This window comes from Megascapheus bottae, chromosome 16 (genome assembly GCF_031878675.1).
Source record: "Megascapheus bottae isolate mThoBot1 chromosome 16, mThoBot2.hap1, whole genome shotgun sequence".
NCBI lineage: Eukaryota > Metazoa > Chordata > Mammalia > Rodentia > Geomyidae > Megascapheus > Megascapheus bottae.
Window position 1 is genome coordinate 40,675,133 of NC_143524.1, and position 22,453 is coordinate 40,697,585.

At 38.4% G+C, this 22,453-nt stretch overlaps 4 protein-coding genes across 6 annotated transcripts in view; 2 read left to right on the forward strand and 2 right to left on the reverse strand.

Annotated features, from left to right (window-relative positions):
- LOC150053278 (olfactory receptor 2AG2-like) lies at positions 1 to 951 on the forward strand. The gene has a single exon (XM_090349276.1). It carries the CDS (start codon positions 1 to 3, stop codon positions 949 to 951), a length of 951 nt encoding a protein of 316 aa, XP_090205402.1.
- Positions 952 to 7,354: 6,403 nt separating this feature from the next.
- On the reverse strand, positions 7,355 to 8,305 carry LOC150053279 (olfactory receptor 2AG1-like). The gene has a single exon (XM_090348255.1). It carries the CDS (start codon positions 8,303 to 8,305, stop codon positions 7,355 to 7,357), a length of 951 nt encoding a protein of 316 aa, XP_090204381.1.
- Positions 8,306 to 8,312: 7 nt separating this feature from the next.
- The window catches only part of LOC150053280 (uncharacterized), a 187,980-nt gene continuing 173,839 nt past the window's right edge, over positions 8,313 to 22,453 (reverse strand). Inside the window, exons 3-5 of one of the 3 annotated variants that reach the window (XR_016538085.1) lie at positions 11,971 to 12,099; positions 9,764 to 9,948; positions 8,313 to 8,327 (exon numbers count right to left, since the gene is read on the reverse strand). Coding sequence is in view for 1 of the 3 variants with exons in the window: in XM_090348259.1 (XP_090204385.1) it covers positions 12,081 to 12,099 (19 nt within the window). In the remaining 2 variants the exon portion in view is untranslated. Of the gene's footprint in view, positions 8,328 to 9,763; positions 9,949 to 10,133; positions 11,044 to 11,867; positions 12,100 to 22,453 lie in introns of those variants that run through there. The other 2 variants (XR_016538084.1, XM_090348259.1) reach the window with 2 other exon arrangements.
- On the forward strand, positions 16,353 to 17,303 carry LOC150053281 (olfactory receptor 2AG1-like). The gene has a single exon (XM_090348594.1). It carries the CDS (start codon positions 16,353 to 16,355, stop codon positions 17,301 to 17,303), a length of 951 nt encoding a protein of 316 aa, XP_090204720.1.

Here is a 22,453-nt window from a genome sequence, read left to right on the forward strand (position 1 = left end):
ATGGAGGTCTGGAACTCCACCTTGGGAAGTGGCTTCATCTTGGTGGGCATTCTCAATGACAGTGGGTTTCCTGAACTGCTCTGTGCCACAATCACAGTCCTCTACCTGCTGGCCCTGACCAGCAATGGGCTGCTGCTCCTGCTCATCACCATGGACTCCAGGCTCCACGTGCCCATGTACCTCCTGCTCAGGCAGCTCTTTCTCCTTGACTTCTTTTTCACAACAGCTGTCACACCCAAGGCCATCATGGACTTTCTCCTTGGAGACAATACCATTTCTTTTGGAGGCTGTGCTCTACAGATGTTCCTGGCACTGACAATGGGTAGTACAGAGGACCTGCTTCTAGCCTTCATGGCCTATGACAGGTACGTGGCCATTTGTCATCCTCTCAACTACACGATCTTCATGAGTCCAAAAGTCCTTTGGTTCACGGTGAGCACATCGTGGATCCTGGCATCTCTAAGTGCTCTAGGACATACAATATACACCATGCATTTTCCCTTCTGCTTGTCCTTGGAAATCAGACACCTGCTCTGTGAGATCCCCCCTCTGCTGAAGTTGGCCTGTGCAGACACCTCTACCTATGAACTCTTGGTATATGTGACAGGAGTGACATTCCTCTTGCTTCCCCTTTCTGCCATTGTCACCTCCTACACACTCATTCTCTTCACTGTGCTCCGCATGCCCTCCAATGAGGGAAAGAAGAAAGCCCTTGTCACCTGCTTTTCTCACCTGACTGTGGTTGGGATGTTTTATGGGGCTGCCACGTTCATGTATGTCCTGCCCAGTTCCTTCCATAGTCCCAGACAAGATAACATCATCTCTGTGTTCTACACAATTGTCACTCCAGCCCTGAACCCCCTCATCTATAGTTTGAGAAATAAGGAGGTCATGGGGGCCATGAAAAGGGTGCTTGGAAAACACATATCGCTTTCACACTCCAGTGATTAAGACCTGCCTTTCTATTCCCTTTCCTGCATCAAATTGTATACTCATTTGCCTTTTAGTAATAAATTTTGTGATGGTACATGTACATTTTAAACTTCATATTCAACGATGTAGCTAATATGTACTAAGACATGACATTGAAGTCACATAGCCCACAATACTCTGTTTTTGGAATTCCAGTACTAAAAAAGGACTAAAAGAAAGTATTTGAATAGATGTCTGAGGTTCACTATGCTATGAGAGATCATAAAGCAAAAAGTAATAGCTTTGATCTCCTGCAGAATGCTCTCTCTCAATTGTGTTTTTAAAATAGTAATAAAGGAGAAGTCCCACAAAAGACATATTGGAAAAAGGCAGAAGATCTACATGATCTGAGGAGAAAGTGGGGAAAAAAATGAGGAAGGGAGTAACAATGCTTGACAAGAAATGTACTCATTACTTACTTATGTGACTGTTACCCTTTTGACATCATCCTTACAATAAAATTAAATTAAACAAAAAGATGTATTGGACTCATTGCTTATTTAAAAGAAAGCTATTGGCCGGGTGCGGTGGCTCATACCTGTAATCCTAACTTCTTAGGAAGCTGAGCCTGAGGATCTCAGTTCAAAGCTAGCCAGGGCACTAAAGAATGTGAGACTCTTTACTTCCAATTAATCACTAGAAAATGGAAGTAGGCTATGGCTCAATAGGTAGGGTGGTAGCCTTGAGCTGAAGAGCTCAGGGACAATGCCCAGGCCCTTGAGAGACCAAAAAAAAAAAAGATAGCTATTGTTCTTGGCATCGGAGGCTCACACCTGAAATCTTAACTACTTAGGAAGCTCAGATCTGAGGATCACGGTTCTTTGCCAGTTCTGGCAGGAAAGTCTGTAAGTCTTATCTCTAATTAAATCACAGAAGAAGCTGGATGTAGTGCTGTGGCACAAGTGGTAAAGTGCTAGCCTTGAGCAAAAGGAGCACAGGGCCAGCACTCAAGTCCTGAGTTTAAGCCTCAGAACTGGCAAAAAAAAAAAAAAAAAAAAAAAGAAAGAAAAAGAGATAGCTATTGATGAAGAAGAATAGATATATGATTATATTTGTATTCTACATCTGTGGAGAAACTGATATTTACATTAAAAAGACAAAAAGCTGTACTGAGTACAGGAAAGGACTAACTCAAACAAGCCTAATATTTCAAGTTGTGAACTTTTACTGTTTCTGTAAATAGGCCATTTTATTTTTTTCATATATTTTTTACTGTAATTAATAGAAGGGTTACATGATATTTGCCAGATAGATGGTGCATTAATTCCCATTCATTGATACCCTTTCACATGTCTTGGTCCCCATTTCCCTCCCCCCCACCCCCACCCCTCATCTTGTTTTCCCCCGTTCCCTATATAATGTCTAAATATAAAATCAAAAGTAAGAAATGAATAATTGAAATTGAAATTACCTACACCTAAACAGAGGAGGAAGGACTTCTTATGGAATCTGGTTACTTCCAGTCCTAAAAATATTCCAAAATATTCTTATCATAAGAAGGAAGCAGAGGGCCAGGAATGTGGCCTAATGGTATAATGCTTGCCTAACAAACACAAAGCCCTGGGTTTGATTCCTTGGTACCACACTCACAGAAAAAAACAGGAAGTGGTGCTGTGAATCAAGTGACTCAAGAGTGCTAGCATTGAGAAAGCCCGAGGATGGTGGCCAGGTCCTGAGTTCAAGCTCCAAGACTGGCAGAGGGAGAGGGAGGGAAGGAGGGAGGGAGGGAGGGAGGCAGAGAGAGAGAGAGAGAGAGAGAGAGAGAGAGAGAGAGAGAGAGAGAGAGAGAGAGAGAGAGGAAGAGAAGAGAGAGGAAGAGGAGAGAGAGAGAGAGAGAGAGAGAGAGAGAGAGAGAGAGAGAGGAAGAGAAGAGAGAGGAAGAGGAGAGAGAGAGAGAGAGAGAGAGAGAGAGAGAGAGAGAGAGAGAGAGAGAGAGAAGAGAGAAGGAATCAGTCACCAAATTTTAAATGCTGAAGGGATCTTTCATTCACATAAAATGTTTTATATATATATATGTACATACATACATATATACATGTATATATTATATTTGATTATAAATGAACATATGTGTATACCCATATTAAAAAACAAAATATTATACATGATATTTCTAGAGAAATGTTGCCTCCATTTCTGAAACTTCACACAATGGTATTATACAAGTATATTTTGAAACATAAAAGTAATTGCAAGGATGCATTTGTTGTTATCATTTTTCTTGTTGTTGTTGGCCTGGGGCTTGAATTCTGGGCCTGGGCACTATCTCTGAGCCACAGCACCACTAAAGATGCATATTCTTGAGGCGAATATGTGTATGGCTCTGTGCACTTTCTACTAGTCTAAATACTAATCCAATTTCTTTGTATGCTGGTACTCTGGCTTGACCTCAGAGCCTGGCCACTGTATCTTAGCTTTTTCATTCAAGGCTCCTAATCTACTACTTCAGGACAGCGCTTATAGTTTTTTTGTTTTGTTTTTGCTTCACAGTAACAATTTCATGTAATTGTTTGTTCAGGCTGGCTTTAAACAGAGATCCTCAGACCTCAGTCTCCTGAAAAACTATGATTTCAGATGTAAGTTACTAGCTCCTGGTTCTAAATGCACTATTATTATTACTATTACTATTATTGTTATTATTATTTTTGATGTGGGAGACTTAAAACCAAAGTTGAGACCTCGGATTTGCTGAGTGTAGGAGCTCTAAAATAACTCGATTTATGTCAATATCATTAATACTGACAGCAGTAGTTAAGAAACTTCAGAGATTTAGAAAATAGCAACAAAAAAACATCACCTATGTTTTCCTTTCATTTTGTGTATAAACATATATACTTTATATGTTATATCACTAACTTTACATGTATGTAATCATTAAGTTTTACATATTAATAAAATTTAAAACCCCTTTGTCATTTAAAATTTGGAGATTCTTGTTCCTTGCTATGATGGAATATTTTTCCATATATTTTTATTGTAGTTAATAGAAGGGTTACATTATATTCACCAGATAGAAGGTGCATTACTTCACATACATTGATACCCTTTCTCATGTCTTGGTTCCCATTTCCCTTCCCCCACCCTCTCCCCTCATCTTTGTTTTCCCCCCTTCCCTATCCAATGTCAAATAACCAAATCCTCATATGTCCAATATATATAATGGAATATTTTACAACATTAATGGCACTCAAAATTACCAGACCCCTGAGTTTGAATCCCTCTACTCTGTCATTTGTGTATCTTCAGATACTAAATTACATTTTGTATATTCCAATTTGCTCATTTATTAAAAGTGGTAATGAGAAGCTTGGCCTCATGAGATTTTGAGTAGATTGTATAAATTATTATATATGGGAAATGTAGATAAAACCTGGTAAATGGTGCTTACAATATGTTGGCTCCCATATGGATGAATAATAAAGTTTCAAAAAATACTACAGATGTCTGCTTGTTTATTTTAATCTGTTTATAATTATAATTAATTAAATTTCTTTATTAACATGATTTCTAATTGTTTCTATTGAAAAAAGTCAACAAAACTTGTACAATTGTATACACATATGTTGATGTGTATACACTGCTGAATTGCTAATTCAAGTTAATTTATATGTACTTCATATACTTATTGTTGATAATAAATATTGCTACATGTCAGCAGTTTTCAAGCATATATTACTATGTAAATAATCTATCATTATTTGAAATCTATATCAAGATGTCAAGTTACATATTAGAAATGAAATTACCATAAATATAATAGTCCTCAATCTTTAAATTGTAAAGAAGTTTTATCAGGAAAATATATATTACACAAATTAAATAATAGATTTAAATGTTATACCTAGTAAATTAATAATTTTTAAAACATATAATTTAATGCAAAATGTTAGAATTTTTAGAAAAATCAATTGTCTCTTAATATCTGGAATATTAAATAGGTTTTAACCTTGATTTTCATAACTTACTTCATAAAACATTAAATAAAGAAAATCATCATTCACAAACCCAAGGAATTACTATGGCTGATAAACAGAAGCACACACAAACAATTAAAACAGCTTCAACTGAAAAACATTCATTACAGTTCAATTTTATACTACCGTTTAGCATTTTCAAGGCAATTTAATCATCTAGGAGTTAGAATTCATATGAAGTAATCAGAAGCTAGATCCCCTGCTAAATATCACATATTCAAAACTTAATCCTCACAATAATTCTATAAAATGAGTCTTTTAAATTCCTAACACTTTTTTTTTGGTGACTCTAGTACAATAGGACGAAGTATCATGTTCAAAGCTATGCAAGTAAGTGGGCTGCATTGCATTCCACTTTAGAATTTTGTAGTCTGATAACGAACATAAAGATCTTCACTACTGCTCTGTGCAGAGGAAAACACTACTAGAAACCCACAGGTGAGAAAAAATGTACGCCTGTATTAAAAATGGAAGGAAGGAAAGTCATCTATATGTGTGCAGTCTATTCCTGGGTAAAAGGATTTCAGATGAGTTTTTCTATATCTAGTACAGGAAATTCTAGTAATTTTTTTTCCTAGCCCTGGGTCATGAACTTGAGGCCTGAGCACTGTCCTTGGGCTTTCTCAAGGCTAGAGCTGTACTTCTGGAGCCATAGCACCATTTCCAGCTATATATATATATATATATATATATATATATATATATATATATATATATATATTTGTGGTACAGACGACTCGAACCTGGGTCTTCGTGCATACTAGGCAAGCACTCTTACCACTAGGCCAAACTCCTGGCCCAGAAATTCTAGTAAGTTTTAAAGAACTTTATTGTAATAAATAATATGAGCATGAAAACTATATGAATTAGTGGTGCCTCAAGCTATCATACATGTATGCATTGCATAATATTTAAATTTGATTAAATATATTTACTTCCTCAACCATTTATTACTTTTTATTAAAAATACTTAAAATTCTTTATTCTATCTTTTCTAAGTGTACATTTCTCATTTCTGTATTCACTCTACTGTGGAGTAACAATCTAGATCTTGCCCCTATCTAACTGTAACTCAGTAATTTTTTGTTGTTGATTGTGGGGCTTGGACTCTGGGCCTAGGTGCCGCCCTGAGCTTTTCAGCTCAAGGCTACCACCATATTCCTTCAGCCACAGTACCACTTCTGGTTTTCTAGTGGTTAATTGGAGATAAGAGTCTCATGGTCCTCATTTCCCTATCCTAATGGGGACTAAAACATGAGAAAGGGTATCAATGTTTGTGAAGTAATGCACCTTCTGTCTGGTGAATATAATGTAACCCTTCTATTAATTACAATAAAAATTATATATAAAAAAAGAGTCTCATGGTCTTTAGTGCCCAGGCTGGCTTTGAACCACGACCCTCAGACCTCAGTCTCCTGAGTAGTTAGGCTTACAGGCGTGAGCCACCGCACCTGGCTTTGTAACTCAGTATTTTTGTTTGCTTGTTTTTGTTCCAAAAGGTTGAGAAAAATGGAAAATCCTCCTTTGGTCTGCTTGTTTGGTTTTATTAGACTGAAGCATAGAAGGAAGAAAAAGAGGCATTTTTGATGAATTTTTTGCAAATGGGTAATGTGATTTTATTCATTTCTTTAATATTTAAATATTGCAAATAACAAATAAAAATATATATTCAATACTAGCAATCATACCTGTTAAAGCTGATGTTAGAAAGAGGAAAAAAGCAAGCATAATGCAAATATATGAAAACTTACTATGACATTATACAAAGACAGTCAGGAAGCTTTCAATTAGATAGTTGGCCTATAAATCTTCTACAATTGATATTGCACCTTTCTTAGGCGTGACTTGAAACTGATACTTGAGTTGGTCTAGTAGGTAATAAAAGGTTCAGGAGCCAAATCCAATTCCAATTTGCCCATATCCTTTAGACTCTTTTAAATAACTAGCTACACGGTAAAATAGAGACTGTGAAAGATTAAGTCATCCTATAAAAAGATGCATGAAAAGAAAATGTGAAGGGAATTTGACAAGTCCAATTACATTGTTATTGTTCTCCATTAAAAGATATTATCAAGTTGGTACTAGTGGCTCACACCTGTGACACTAGCTACTCAGGAGGCTGAGATCTGAGGATCACAGTCCAAAGCCAGCCCATCCAGGTTAAGTCTGTAAGACTCTTATCTCCAATGTATCATACCCCCCAAAAGCCAGAAGTAGAGCTGTGGCTCAAGTGGCAAAGCACTAACCTTGAAAGCATAACAGCTCTGGAGAGGGCCCAATCCCTGAGGTCAAGCCTTAGGACCAGGACAAAAAAAAATATTATCTTCATTACATGGATTTTACTCTCATAATTTATGTCAGAATCTTCTCACTGAAAAAGAATTTCATGTAGAAGCTATCTATGATACTCAGAGAATAGGATGTGTTGGAAAAAAGTGCTTTTCCAGGACTCTCCTCAAAGCCCCCATGACCTCCTTATTTCTCAAACTGTAGATGAGGGGGTTCAGGGCTGGAGTGACAATTGTGTAGAACACAGAGATGATGTTGTCTTGTCTGGGACTATGGAAGGTACTGGGCAGGACATACATGAACGTGGCAGCCCCATAAAACATCCCAACCACAGTCAGGTGGGAAGAGCAGGTGACAAGGGCTTTCTTCCTCCCCTCATTTGAGGGCATATGGAGCACGGTGAAGAGAATCAGTGTGTAGGAGACCAGAATGGCAGCAAGTGGGGGAATCAAGAAAGTCACGCCCATCACATAAACCATGAGCTCATATCTAGATGTATCTGCACAGGCCAACTTCAGCAGAGGAGGGATCTCACAGAGAAGATGGCTAATGTTCCGGGCTTTGCAGAAGGGATACTGCATGGTGTAAATTGTATATATGAGGGCACTCAAGGATGCTAGGATCCACAATGTGCTCACCGTGAACCAAAGGACTTTTGGACTCATGAAGATCGTGTAGTTGAGAGGATGACAAATGGCCACATACCTGTCATAGGCCATAAAGGCTAGAAGCAGGTCTTCTGCTCCACCAAGCATCAGTGCCAGGAACATCTGTAGAGCACAGCCTGCAAAGGAGATGGTGTTGTCTCCAAGGAGAAAGTCCATGATGGCCTTGGGTGTGACAACTGTTGTGAAAAGGAGGTCCATGAGAGAGAGATGCCTGAGCAGGAGGTACATGGGCACATGGAGCCTGGAGTCCATGGTGATGAGCAGGAGCAGCAGCCCATTACTGGTCAGGGCCAGCAGGTAGAGGACTGTGATTGTGGCACAGAGCAGTTCAGGAAACCCACTGTCATTGAGAATGCCCACCAAGATGAAGCCACTTCCCAAGGTGGAGTTCCAGACCTCCATTCTGTGTGGTCTCTCTAGTTGCCTAGAAATGGATGGATTCTTAGTGAGGTCTTGCTAATAGAAATTATAGTTTAGTACCATCATTATCTATTTGGATAAACAAAATGGAGATAAGAGATAAGAGTCCCTGCACTTTTCTGCTGTCTTTGAACCACGATCCTCAGATCTCAGTCTCCTCAGAAGTTAGGAATACAGGCATGAGCCACTGGTGCCCGGCTCCCCTCGTTTTTCTTAATGTAATGTTTGATCAGTGGTTTAAATAGCTAGTTTGTTCAAATCATTACCCTGGTTTAAATTCTTATAAAATTCTGTACTGGTTCAAGGATGTGAATTAGAGAAAAAGATCTGTTCTTTCTGTACTTTTCTGGGGGAGCCATTTTTTAAAGCCAGCTGACTTAAAACTAGCACTCATCCTATCTGTCTAACCTCCTGAAAGTGGAGGTCAGGGATGAACCACTGTGCCTACCTCCTTTCCACAGTCCCTAAAGCCACAATTTCCTGTAGCCTTCAAGGTTACAGAAGACACCAGTTGGGTTAAAAGAGTGAAATTTATCTGCCTTTAGTTACTTCTTTTGTCCAGAATCACATTGTCTATTAGCTTTCAAAGGCCAAGAAGTTGAATTTGAGATGTTGCCTATCTATCAATATTTGCAGAATCCATGCAAAACGATTTTGTTGGCCTCTTAGTTTTAATGTGCTAGTATTATGCAATGTAAAGTTAGAAACAAGTGCATTTGGGGTAGGGACAATGATAGAAAGCAACAATAAACATCTATTATATGTTGTAACCAGGCCTAAAATCCCTATCTTCCGTGTCCTGGGCCACTGGATTGGGAATGCACTCCCTTTCTAGAAAGATTCTGGGAACCAGTCCCAGGGAGAAGCCAACTGAGGTAAAGACCTAAGACTGATAGGAGTCAGTATTGTGCATCAGTGAACTGACAAAGCCAACCCAGACAGGAAGTAAAAGATTGATGGTGAATCCACTTTCTGCAACTCATTTAGATATATCGTATCATATACATGCTAATGTGCCAGCGATTTTTACTGGCTTCTTTTGGGTTATTACTACCTTAGTAGTAAAAAAGTATAAGAAAAGGCAACAATTACATCAGAAATTTTAGATGGCCCTAGAGGCAAATTCATCATCAGATAGGTGCAAAAATGCAAGATCAGAAGACAGTAACAGTAACAGGATCTGAAATCGGGTATTGAGATTGCCACCAGGAAGCATGTATGCTAGCCTAGCCTATAGGACAGGCTTTTATTATTCCTGACTGGTTAGCACTTAATAATTTGTAAATAGATAACAGAGGTTAAGGAAATGGAGATTGCAGCAGGAGGAATTTGGTGAGCAAAGAAGTTCATGTTAATTAGGGTTAACTTTGAACTCTAATTTTTTGACCAATGTGACCAAGAGACTAATACATTTCCATTTAAGACAGAAAAATGTCTTACCTCGGGTGGAGAGAACCCTGTCTTGACTGTTCTGACTTCCTCAGGTTATTTGAGGATGGATGCTGTTCCAGTAGAAATGGGAGAGGAAGATGTGGTTTTTCTTCAGCAGGCTAAGCTGGTTGTGTTTCAGGATTCCATCCAAAATCAAGTGTCAGGCTCTTTCTATTGCTATAGTCAGATGATCACTGAAGATACAGTAGATAAGACAGGCATCGGTCACAGTTTTGGGCTTGTTTCCTATGGAGCAATAAGATGGACTTCCTCTTCTTAATGCTGAAAAGAATTTGCAGAAACTGTGTCTGTCAACACACCCAGCCCTTCTAGCTTTGTAGCAGTTTTTGATGGAGTTCTTGGATCCAGCTGCCCAAACTCTACTCTACTCCTGCTGGCATCTGAGAGCCACTGCCTGCCATTCATTATTCAAAGCCTCTGGAAGGAATTAGATGATGGAAGAGAGGCCCAAAGGTCTCTGCTATGATTCGCGTTTCTGGAACTTGCAGAGAGCCAGGCCCTTGTACTCTCTCTTCTGATCCCATGATTCTTCCTTCTACTTTGTCCTTTACCTCTCCAACTTGAGAGGAACTTTATGCTCTCTGCTGAAATGGTCTCTCTGGAAATGCTGGTCCAGGAAATGGAAAGTTAATGAATACTCTTGGGTTTGTTTGTTGGCCTGATTTCCTTCTCTCACTAAATGCAATCTGAGGCTCTAAGTTCCTTTCCTTTCTTCCTTCCCTCCTTTCTCCATTCCTTTTTCCTTCCCTCTTTCCTTTCTTCCTTCCTTTTCTCCTTCCTTAATTTCTTCCTTCTTTTCTTCTTTACTGCCTTCCTTCATTCCTTTTTATTTTTTGACAGAGTCACTTTGTAGCCCAGGCTAGCTTCGTGCTTGTGGTCTTGTCTAAGACTTTAAGCGATGTCATTACAGGCATGTGCCAGTGTACACAGCTGCCTACATTTCTAGTCAACCCTACACAAGATCTTTCCAAATATATCTTTAAGTTGCTACTGCATATAGCAGGAGGCAAGTCTCTTCGTGGCTAACATTCAGCCCCAGAACATAAGACGGGTTTCCTGGTTTTGTGAGCTGCTGCTTTCCTCCATTATAGTCCTCCTAACCTGGACAATTTCCAATTCCACATGACCACTCGTGCAGACTGTAAATGTGAACTATTTCCTTTCTTAACCATTGGATCAGGAAAGATTATTTGTGTGCATATGTCCTGGTGCACATGTTCTGCCATCTATGATGTTTAAGGGAGTTCAACTTTTCAAGTACTGAGCAACTATAAAAGACAAATCCACATAGTATTGAAGTTTATAATCAATATCAATTATAACCTCAATGCTTGCAGAAATTGAAATAACACATTATCCACCATGTAAATGTACTGAGGTAACAATGATCTTCCCATAGCAAAAACAGACAAGGAGCAAACATCTTTACAGAGACTCTTAAATATAACGTCACACCTAGATTATCTTTATACAGCTAAACTACAGTTAATGAAGGAATCAAAATTAACAACAAATACATAAACCCCAAATCTTCTAATAAAATGAATTCAGCCAAAAGAAAAATGAAAACAAGGGGGTATTTATAGTTCCAGGGAGAATGTTAAAGTCTAAGTCAGTCAGTGAATTGTGAAATTTAATTCTTGAAAGAAAAGTACACATTTATATTCTTAAAGGAGGACTAATTCACAAGAATGACAGCACTGGGTTGGGCTACTGCTATGGATAGTTATGAAGGCAGTCGAAATAGAGTATAAAAATTTTATTAATTTATGCCCTTTTTATTTTAAAATGAGACAAATTTAAAGACATTCATACTGCTAATTTTTAGTATTCTGTTTTGCAAGGTATTTTTGTTTTGTGGTAGTGTTACATGGGATATTTTAGTTAGAACTTTTCACTAGATAGAAAAGCACTAGGAACATACACCAAATACTCAGCTTTGCAAGTTTGTCAAATAAGCACCACCAAAGTTATGACCACCAAAGTCAAGATATTAGCTGCCAAAGTATTATCAGCCCTCCAAACTCTCTAGTGCTCTTTGATTATAATCCCTTCCCCATAACAAGCCATATATATGTATATATATGCCTGATATATGCATATATATGTCTGATCTGTTTACTGCCAATATGACTTTGTTCTTTTTAGAATGTCATACAAATTATATCAGACAGATTAAGTCTAGTTTCATTTACCTAGCATATGTTTGAAATTCACTTATATCTTATGTCTGTGAGGCATGCTTTTCCATTGGTAACTGAGGAGTATCCAATTATATGGATCTATTCCTATTTTGCTCTTCCATTCACCAGGCTGTGTTGCTTCTAAAAAAAAAAGAATTAGACACGTTCAGAATCACAAATAGTCTATTTGCTCAGGTAAAGACTCTTTATAGTCACTTCTTTTTTGCATAATAAGAGAATGGATTTATAAGAAATTGACAAGCTTTTTCCATAAATTATTGATCTTACATATGCAGAGAGCAAAATTGTGCCTAACAGACTAGTAGCAGGGAGGAGAAGCAAATTTCATCTATGGAGATTGGATAAGTTCAAAAGGCTTACTGTAGAACATACTGCAGTTAATAATGATATATTGTATTCATGAATTTTCTCATTGCACAGAAATGAGAGTGAAGTAATGGGTAAGTGAAGTAGCAAAATACTCCCACTCTACAATAGATATATATATGTATATAGATATACAACACAGAACACAAAACGATGGTTTGTATTTTAAAATAACTTTCAAAAATAAATATATTACAGATATGCAGAGGCATCTTGATTTTGAGGATATGCTTTGATTTCTGTATAGTAGTAAATATTTACTATGTTTAGTAAATATCCATTCTATTGCTTATAAACACAAAGTTTGCTTTCATTTGTGATCCTGTTATGAATAATAAATGGAAATAACTTTAAAGTAACTAATTTTTATTCTTTTTATAAAGCAACTTGAGGCTGCAGATGGGGGGAAAAACAATAGAGGAGAATAAGCATGTTTATCAAGTCATACTCATAACCCAGCATGGAACTGTAACATGTATACACCACCACGTAACAATAACAAATTTTAAAAAATATTTTGGGAGGGCCTGGGAGTTTGGCCTAATGGTAAGAGTGCTTGCCTACATATAGGATGAGGCTAAATGAAAGGAACTCCAGGATATGGAAACAAGAGCTTTATCTTTTGTGATTGTTCTTCTAAATGTACTGTTATTTCTCTTCTTTTTAGTTGCCCTTTGGTTAATCTCTTATTGTTATAGGATCTGTGGTTAACAGCATATTGTTACTGTATCTGACTTTGTTACCTGGTATATTGTATATACGTTTATTTTTTTATTTGAAATAGGAAAGGGAAGGGGGGAAAACAAGATGATTGGGAGGGAGTGGAGGAGGGAAATGGGGACAAAAATATGAGGTGTATCAGTGTGTGAGAAGTAATACACCTATTATCTGGTGAATATAACTGTAACCCCTCTATACATTACAATTTAAAAAAAGAAGAAAATAAAAGAGTGCTTATTTAGCATGCATAAAGACCCAGGTTCGATTCCTCAGTACCACATACATAGCAAAAAGCTGAAAGTGGTGCTGTGGTTCAAGTGGTAGAGTTCTAGCCTTGAGAAAACCCAAGGACAGTGGTCAGGCCCTGAGTTCTTTCCCCACAACTGACAAAAAAGTGGGGGAATAAATGCAATTTATAACCAATATATGAAAATATATGTCTAATTTGTTAAAGCTGAGTTTTTAAAAGTATGAAAATATCCAGCTATTGATTCCCAGCCTTAACTGGTGAGGAGAGTGACTGAAGAGAGACTGAAGACTAAAAAATGAAGAGCTGGCTGAAGATGAGAAGGGTTGGAGCAATGAGTGCTGGGGGCTGGGCTGGGTCATCATTCAGAGCTCTGCCCAGCTTCATCCTCTGCTCACAGAATTCAGAGAGACAAGCATGGACACATGTGTACAACACATTCTGAAAGAGTATAGACGGGGGAAACAGACAACTTGAACCATCTATTACATCAGTGTTAAAGGTCAGTGAAAGAAGATCTGAGGTTACCACAAGCTCACTGATAACATCCTGGACAAGAGACACAGGGAGGTAGAAGGAGTGTGGCAGCTCTAACCCAGACCTGAGTCCCTTTATAACTTAGAGGATGCATCAAGGCCATCAAGGCCCTTTGCTTCTGGGTCAGTTGTGGAAAACATCTGTTTAATCAGGGACATAGGTAACCAGAACATAGGGGATGAAACAAGTCCCTGGGACTCAGAGCTCATTTCATGTATGATGTTTGCAGAAATGGTAGGCCAAGGGACAAGTCCGGAAGGACTCGTTAAAATCCAGGTTCTAGGAGAAGCACTTTCTTAGGAGCTCATTTCACCAGGGAGGTTGAGACTATGAAAATTCCCTGAAGACAAGATCAGGATTCCTATTGCCCCAGAGCAGTGAGGTTAAACAATGAAGGATCTCCTTTGAGCAGCACTGTCCATTCATCTGTCTGCCAGTCTCTACCAGGTTTATTTTTCCTTATGGACTCCTGCTGGGAGAGTTGATGAAAGGTGATTACATGGACTTAAGAAAGATTGGGCCAGGAAACCTATCAGGATCTAGGAGAGACTTTCTGGCAAGGAACTTGCATGAAGGCCTTCTGAGGAAATCTGGGCCTGGCTCCAACAGCATACTGTCTGGATTCTCAGGTGATTATCTGTATCCATCTCTTCCTTAGGGAGAGCTGGCTACGATGGTGAATGGAGAAGTATTTGATTCCTGATTCTAGTTACTGTCATGAACGTCCATACCTAACCCTCTCATTAGAAATACTTCCTCTTTCCTAAGATTCTAGAGCCTCTTTCTGTTCCAAGTGAATCCTAGGATAACAGGTGTGACCTGGAAGCTGTGCCTTTTCTCTTTGGAGGTAAGTGTTGTATCTTTGTCTCTGAAAAGTATAGAGACTGAATACTGAAAAGCAGGACCAAGAGTTACTATTCTGTTCTCAGTCAATTTCACAGGCTCATAGCTCACACCAATGTATAATCTAGTCATGTGATAAGAATATCTACCTCATACAGGAGAAACTACCTGAAAGATACACAGCAGTGACCAACCTCAAGAATCTAGTATTCCTGATGCTACCTTTCTGATAGAAGTCTCAGTACTGATCAGAATCCAGTACTTTATGCCTATACTAGCTATTCAGAGGGATAACCCCTGCAGGATCATGAAATTTGCCTGGGTAGAAAAGTTCAACAGGCTTCATGCCCAAATATAGAGCCAAAAGCTGGGCTGAAGGCATCTCAGAAGAACCTGAGAACCAGCATAAGCAGTCAATAAAACACTCAGCCTCTGGGCTCAAGCCTTGGTATGGAATTAAAAAGACTGTAGTACTTGCTTTTGGCACAAATGAATATTCCCATTCACCAAAAGTCTGATGGGAACCCAAATGAATGGTGCCACAAATAGTTATCTATCAAAGAGGGATAAACAGTTTAGTGGAAATGTTTTCATTTCCTTCACACAGTACCTCTTATGTTTTCCAAACAACTAGGAATGCAGTTATTAAAAAAGCAGGCTTCATGGTTAATGGATGCATTCATATACATTGCGCAAATCATGTTCTTTCCATTTCAGTCCCTCCATCAGCACTTTCATTTAGATTCAGTGTCGTCAGAATAGTATCCTCCCTAACATTGCTAAGATTTGTGAGTGGGAAAAAGCTGTCTCATTCCTGGTGCTGCTGTGAGCCTCAAGTAGGGGGATGGCTCTTGCCTCTCCTACAATGCCTGTAGTATATATCTGACACCTTATATACACATCCTTCACTAACAGAACCTGCTACCATATCTCCAGAGGTCCCATTCAGTTTCTTGTCTTTGCTTCCATCGAATAAACATTTTACCACTACCTTGAAAAATTAAATATTTTTTTATTATTTCTACCGAATTATTGTTAAAAGCAATTTCACTCATCCATTCTACTCCAGAATTATACTTCCTTCAGCAGACCAACAGTATATTTATTAAGGAGAAGAGGCTGTTGAAGACTACTGGAGAACAAGTGATTAGGACACAGACATTCCTGAGTGGAAGAAGCAAACAACAACGTTGAAGCCACAAAGTAAGATGTCCATCAAGTCAAGGAAGAAAAAGGCAAAAATTAATCCTTTGAAAAAACTTTAATCATAAAATATACACCCAAGTAGGTTTCAAGCATAAAAGTAGCTACAATTGTAACCAATACCAAGTTTATTATGTAATTATAAAATTAGAGATGTTTTCATTTCTCTGAAGATATTTGTGCATATTCTATTTATAAAGACCTATATGATACATTTACTGGTTAGTTAGCAATAATCAATATGTCTGTAACACAATGGTGGAAAGATCACTATAATTCACTGAAAACATTGAGACAAGTCAGAAAACACAGAGGAAACACAGATAGTTAAAAGATATTCCACTGGATACCTGATGGCTCCCCTAGTTGGCATGAAAATATTCAAATATTGACTGAAATCCCTTAGAAAAACTTATACTAGACATCTGATTCTAGGCAACTAAAGCGACCACACACCATGGAGGTCTGGAACTCCACCTTGGGAAGCGGCTTCATCTTGGTGGGCATTCTCAATGACAGTGGGTTTCCTGAACTGCTCTGTGCCACAATCACAGTCCTCTACCTGCTGGCCCTGACCAGCAATGGGCTGCTGCTCCTGCTCATCACCATGGACTCCAGGCTCCACGTGCCCATGTACCTCCTGCTCAGGCAGCTCTCTCTCATGGACCTTCTCCTCACATCAGTTATAGCCCCAAAGGCTATCATGGACTTTCTCCTTGGAGATAACTCCATCTCCTTTGCTGGCTGTGCCCTTCAGATGTTTCTGGAACTGATTTTGGGTGGGGCAGAGGACCTGCTTCTAGCTTTTATGGCTTACGACAGGTATGTGGCCATTTGTCATCCTCTCAACTACACAACCTTCATGAGACCAATGGTTCTTTGGTTCATGGTGATGACAACATGGATTGTGTCATCCCTGAGCGCCCTCATATATACTAGTTACACTATGCACTATCCCTTCTGCAATGGCCAGATGATAAAACATCTGTTCTGTGAGATCCCCCCTCTGCTGAAGTTGGCCTGTGCAGATACATCTAGATATGAGCTCATGGTTTATGTGATGGGTGTGATCTTTTTGATTCCACCACTTTCTGCCATTCTGATCTCCTACACTCTAATTCTTTTTACTATACTCCACATGCCCTCAAATGATGGGAGGAAGAAAGCCCTTGTCACCTGCTCTTCTCATCTGGGTGTAGTTGGGATGTATTATGGGTCTGCTACATTTGTGTATGTCCTGCCTAGTTCTTTCCATACTTCCAAACAGGACAACATCCTTTCCTTTTTCTATACAATTGTCACCCCAGCCCTGAACCCTCTCATCTACAGTCTCAGAAATAAGGAGGTCATGGGTGCCTTGAAGAGAGTCCTTGGAAAATACGTACAGCCTTCAAACCCCAATGAATAGAGCCTACCTCTCACTATTTCCTCTCCTCATCAAATTGATATGTTTATCTCTTCTTTAATAATCGGATCTGTTGGAGATGCTACATATGCTTTAAAATGATATTTTTAAAATGAAATGCATCTTGGGAAGCATGGGCCAAAAGTTAGCTAGTATCACAAGCATGAGCCACCAGTGCTAGGCTCTTTATATAGTTTTGAAAATGTCTTATCAATATTATAGACTGTAATTATAAATGGTAGTATGGTAAGGAAAACGTTAACATTTTTACATGAAAATGTAGAACTCCTAAAATATTGACATGGTCTTCAATGCAGTCAATAGATACACACACACAGACACACACTCATATTCAAAGGATTCTCAAGAGGTTTTGTGTGGTAGAATGAGAAAGAAATGAAGTAATGAAATGAACTAAGGACATGAAAAGGAAAGTTTTCTATTATGATCAATATAATGAAAATAAAACAAGATGAATGGTAACATGTTCAGGGTTTGGGTGCATGTTATCTTAGATTAGCAAGTTCTTTGACAAACTAATATTTAAGCTGAGCTTAAATAAGAAGTAGTAAGCAATGCAGATTTGGTGAAGGAACACTGTAGATTTATGAGAACAGCTAACTCTGGTATTAAGGATGGTTATGAGCTGAGCATTGGAAGCAAGGAGGCGAAGGCTATGAGTTTGTGTAGGCACAAATGAGCCATTTCAGACGTGGGCCAACTGTATGGCTGAAACATGATCATGGCCTCCTTGTTGGTAATTCACGTGATCTGAATCGTTTACCTGGAGGTCAGTGTGTGCTGGCCAGAAAACTCACCATAGCTGGACAAGACTGGAAATGCAGGACTTTTTTAAAGTATTGCTAAGCAATGGATAGAAGATCCTGATGACTAGGACTGACATACAAATGCAGAGAAGATAAGTGAAAGTATACTTCACCCAGGATATGGGACTGTATACATGACAATGTCTCTGAAGCAGCATCCAGATGAGAAAGCAATATATTTATGTTTTCATTTCACATTTGTATGTGCACTGTGGCTGATTTAGGATAATAAGAGAATAGATATCAAGGAGATAAATGGGAAAGAATTGGCTTTGGTTATGCTTGAAATTTCTATTAGACATGGAAAGTATATCATTTGCCCTAAAAATATACAAGCCCCCTGACAAAGTGCAAATGGGCAGGTCATTGGGCATCAAGAACAGGTAAATGGCATTTAACCTAGCAACTACTCAGGAGGAGAGTTTTGGTTGAGAAGAAAAAAGTGTCTATTCATTTACCTGAAGAAGTTCCTGATACATAAAGAGAAAGGGATCCAAAAAGGTGAAGAGGGTGAAGGGAAATAGGAAGAATACCAGGAATCTGCAGTGTTTAGATCCCTAGAAAAGTTTTCTGAAAATGGCTGATTGTATGTTGGTAATGGGGTAAGAAAAGATGTAATCAAGCAATTACTATATATAGCAAGCACATCAACAATGACCTATGGAAATAGAAAAGCACTTGGTTTGGTTGGATTTTATATTTAAATAGAAGATCAACAGAGGAGAGAGTGGATATAAAATACTATGTTTTTATTCTTTTCTTGTAAAGAGAAGTAGAAAAGCGTGATCATGGCCAAAGAATATATACATGTGTCATATGGAGGGATTATGGGGTTATTGACATGCTTTATTATTTTTTTGGCTTATGATACCAGGCAATTGAAAAATAATGTTTTTTAAAGAAAAATATAAAAAATACTGTTTCAGTGAGAAAATATTCTTTAAGAGGAGAAATTTGGGAAGGTCAGTGAGTTTAGGGCACCCAGGTAATAGTAGTGGAGTTTAGCATTGGTTAGCAATGGTTTTACCATTTTTAATGGACAATGATGAATAATGAAGTAGAGATGCATTTGTGCGAGAAATTCAAAGAGAGCAAGGTAAAATGGTCTGTGGCTCTTTTTATGTTCTACATAAAGCACAAGACTAATTCCTCTGATGAAACCAATATCTGAATGGGATTTTCTTTTTAAGCTCATTTCTAAAAACTCAGTTTGTTGTGGATTATGAAGCTGAGTCTTATACACACACCCATATTATAAATTAATTTCTGTTGAATATATTCACGATCAAATCACAAATGGCAGGTTTTAAAGGCTTTTAAAGTGTAGCTTGATGGGCCGGGAGTTTGGCCTATTGGTAGAGTGCTTGCCTAGTATGCACAAAGACCCGGGTTTGATTCTGTACCACATACATAGAAAAAGCCAAGAGTGGTGCTGTGGCTCAAGTGGTAGAGCGCTAGCCTTGAGGAAAGCCCAAGGACTGTGCTCAGACCCTGAGTTCAAACCCCAGGGCTGGCAAAAAAAAAATAGTGTAGATTGATGGATCAAATGTTTTTAGGAAGAATAAGAGGAGAAACTTGTTCCAATTGAGGATCATGGTTCTTACTGGAGACCTACAGATGTCTCAGTAAACACAAACTGTGAAGGTGAAAGTAAAGAAAAACATAGAATATGGATGGATTACATGAAAATATCTCAAAGAGACTAGTAACTACTCAGAAAAAAATTAATACTGATCTTTTGACACATCTGAAGTTTAGAACTGTAGCTAGGCACCGGTGGCCCATCTCATAATCCTAGCTAATCAATAGGCTGATATGGTGGGACTGTCATTTCAAGTCCTTTCAGACCGAAAGTTCCTCTACACTCTATCTCCAATTTATCAGCAAAAAAAAAGGCAGGGACAGGGGAGTTTGGCCTATTGGTAGAGTGCTTGCCTAGCAAAAAAAAAAAAAGACTGCACTGCACTCCAGTGAAATGTAAGCCTGTGTGAAAAATAGAAGGTAATTTATCTAAATGTGGCTAGAAGTTATTTCATGCTGAGAAGGTTTCATATGAAATTTTCCTGTATCTAGTTTAGTTACTTTTATGCATTTGTACAAAGAACTTTTTGTTTGTTTTGACAGATAGAAGAGTCCCAGATGTCCTAATTATTACAAATAAGGGAAACTTTTGAGCCTATGTTCCTTTGAGTTGCTTACTTCCCTAAATATGATTTTTTTTGTAATTAATAAAAGGGTTACATGATATTTGCCAGATAGAAGGTGCATTAATTCACATACATTGATACCCTTTTACATGTCTTGGTACCCATCACCCTCCCCCCCACACACCACCCACCCCCTGTCTTGGTTTTCCCCCCTTCCCTATCAAATTTCAAATAACCAAATACCAATAAATTCAATATATCAGATAATAAAGTGAGATACTGCAACAATATGAGATACCCAAGAGACAGCAAAGGAGATGAAAGATAACGTAGTACATTAAGGACAACAATCATTCATTATATGGCTTTTGTTTCAGTATCCTGGAGGTCCTTTCAATTAGCTTCATACTATATGGCCTTATATATCAAGGTTTTGCTCTATTGCAGATCTCTGCTAGTAGAGCCCAAGGTTTCTACTGGTTATGACAAATGAGGGAAACCATTGAGCCTAAGTTCCTTTGAGTCGGGCTTACTTCACTTAATATGATTTTTTCTAAGTCTTTCCATTTCCTAACAAATGGGGCGATGTCATTTTTTCTGACAGCAGCATAGAATTCCATTGTGTACAAATACCACAACTTGTTGATCCACTCATCAACTGAGGGACATCTGGGTTGGTTCCATATCTTTGCTATGGTGAATATAAATATGATTTACTTCAAGTCTGTCCATTTCCTTACAAATGGGGCGATGTCATTCTTTCTGATGGCAGCATAGAATTCCATTGTGTATAAGTACCACATCTTCTTGATCCATTCATCTACTGAGGGGCAGATGGTTTAGTTCCATATCTTAGCTATGGTAAATAATACTGCAGTGAACATCATTGTGCTAGTGGATTTAGTATGTCCTTGTTTGTGGACATTTGGGTAAATGCCAAGGAGTGGAATTGCTCGGTCATATGGGAGCTCTATGTTTAGTCTTTTGAGGAACTGCCATACTGCTTTCCACAGTGGTTGAAGGAGTTTACACTCCCACCAACAGTGTAGTAGTGATCCCTCCTGGCCTCATCCCCACCACCATCTGTTGTTATTAGATTTCTTGATCATGGCCATTCTAACTGGAGTGAGGTGGAATCTCCAAATTGTTTTGATTTGTAGTTCTTTTATGGCCAGAGATGTCAAGCATTTCTTCATGTTTCCATAGGCATTCTTATTTCCTCTTCAGAGAAGTCTCTCTTTAAGTCTTTAGCCCACCTTTTAATGGGATGATTGTTTCTTTGAAGATTTGTTTTGGAGAGATTCCATTTTCTTAGTTGTAGATATATTTTAGATATGAGGCCCTTATCTGTTGTATGGCTAGTGAAGATCTTCTCCCACTCTGTGGGCGTTGTATTTAACTTACTAGCTATGTCTTTTGCAGTTTAATGCAGTCCCATTTGCCCAAACTTTCTTTAATTTGCTATGTTCCTGGGTCTTTATTATGAAAATTTCAACCTGTGCCAAGGAGACCTAGTGTATCTCCTGTTCCTTCTTGTAAAGTTTTCAGGGTATCTGCTTTTACCTCAAGGTCTTTGATCCATTTGGAATTAATTCTGCAAGGTTATACAGAAGGATACAACTTTAGTTTCTGCAGGCTTAACCAATTCTGCCAGCACCACTTGTTGAAGAGGCTGTCTTTCTTCCATCCTATTTTTTTAGCTCCCTTATCAAAGATTAGGTGGCCATAGGTCTATGGGTTGGTTTCTGGGTCCTCATTCCTCAGGCCTGTTCTTGTGCCAGTACTAAACAGTTTTGGTTACTATACCTCTGTAATAGTGTCTAAAGTTTGATATTGATATTCCTCCAGCACTGTTCTTTCTGCTGAGGATTGGTTTTGCTATACAGTGTCTTTTATTATTCCATATGAATTTTTGGATTGCTTCCTCTATTTCCTTAAAGAATGACATTGGGATATTATTGATCGGTATTGCATTGAATTTGTACATAGCCCTTGGTTGGATTGCCATTTTCACAGTATTAATTCTTCCAATCCAGGAGCATGGGAGGTTTTTCCACTTCCTCGGTTCTGTTTAAATTTCCTTTTCCAGGATATTTTTTTTTTTGGTGGGTCATGGGGCTTAAACTTGGCCTACCCTTGAGTCAAGCCCCACTTCCCATTTTCTAATGGTTAATTGGAG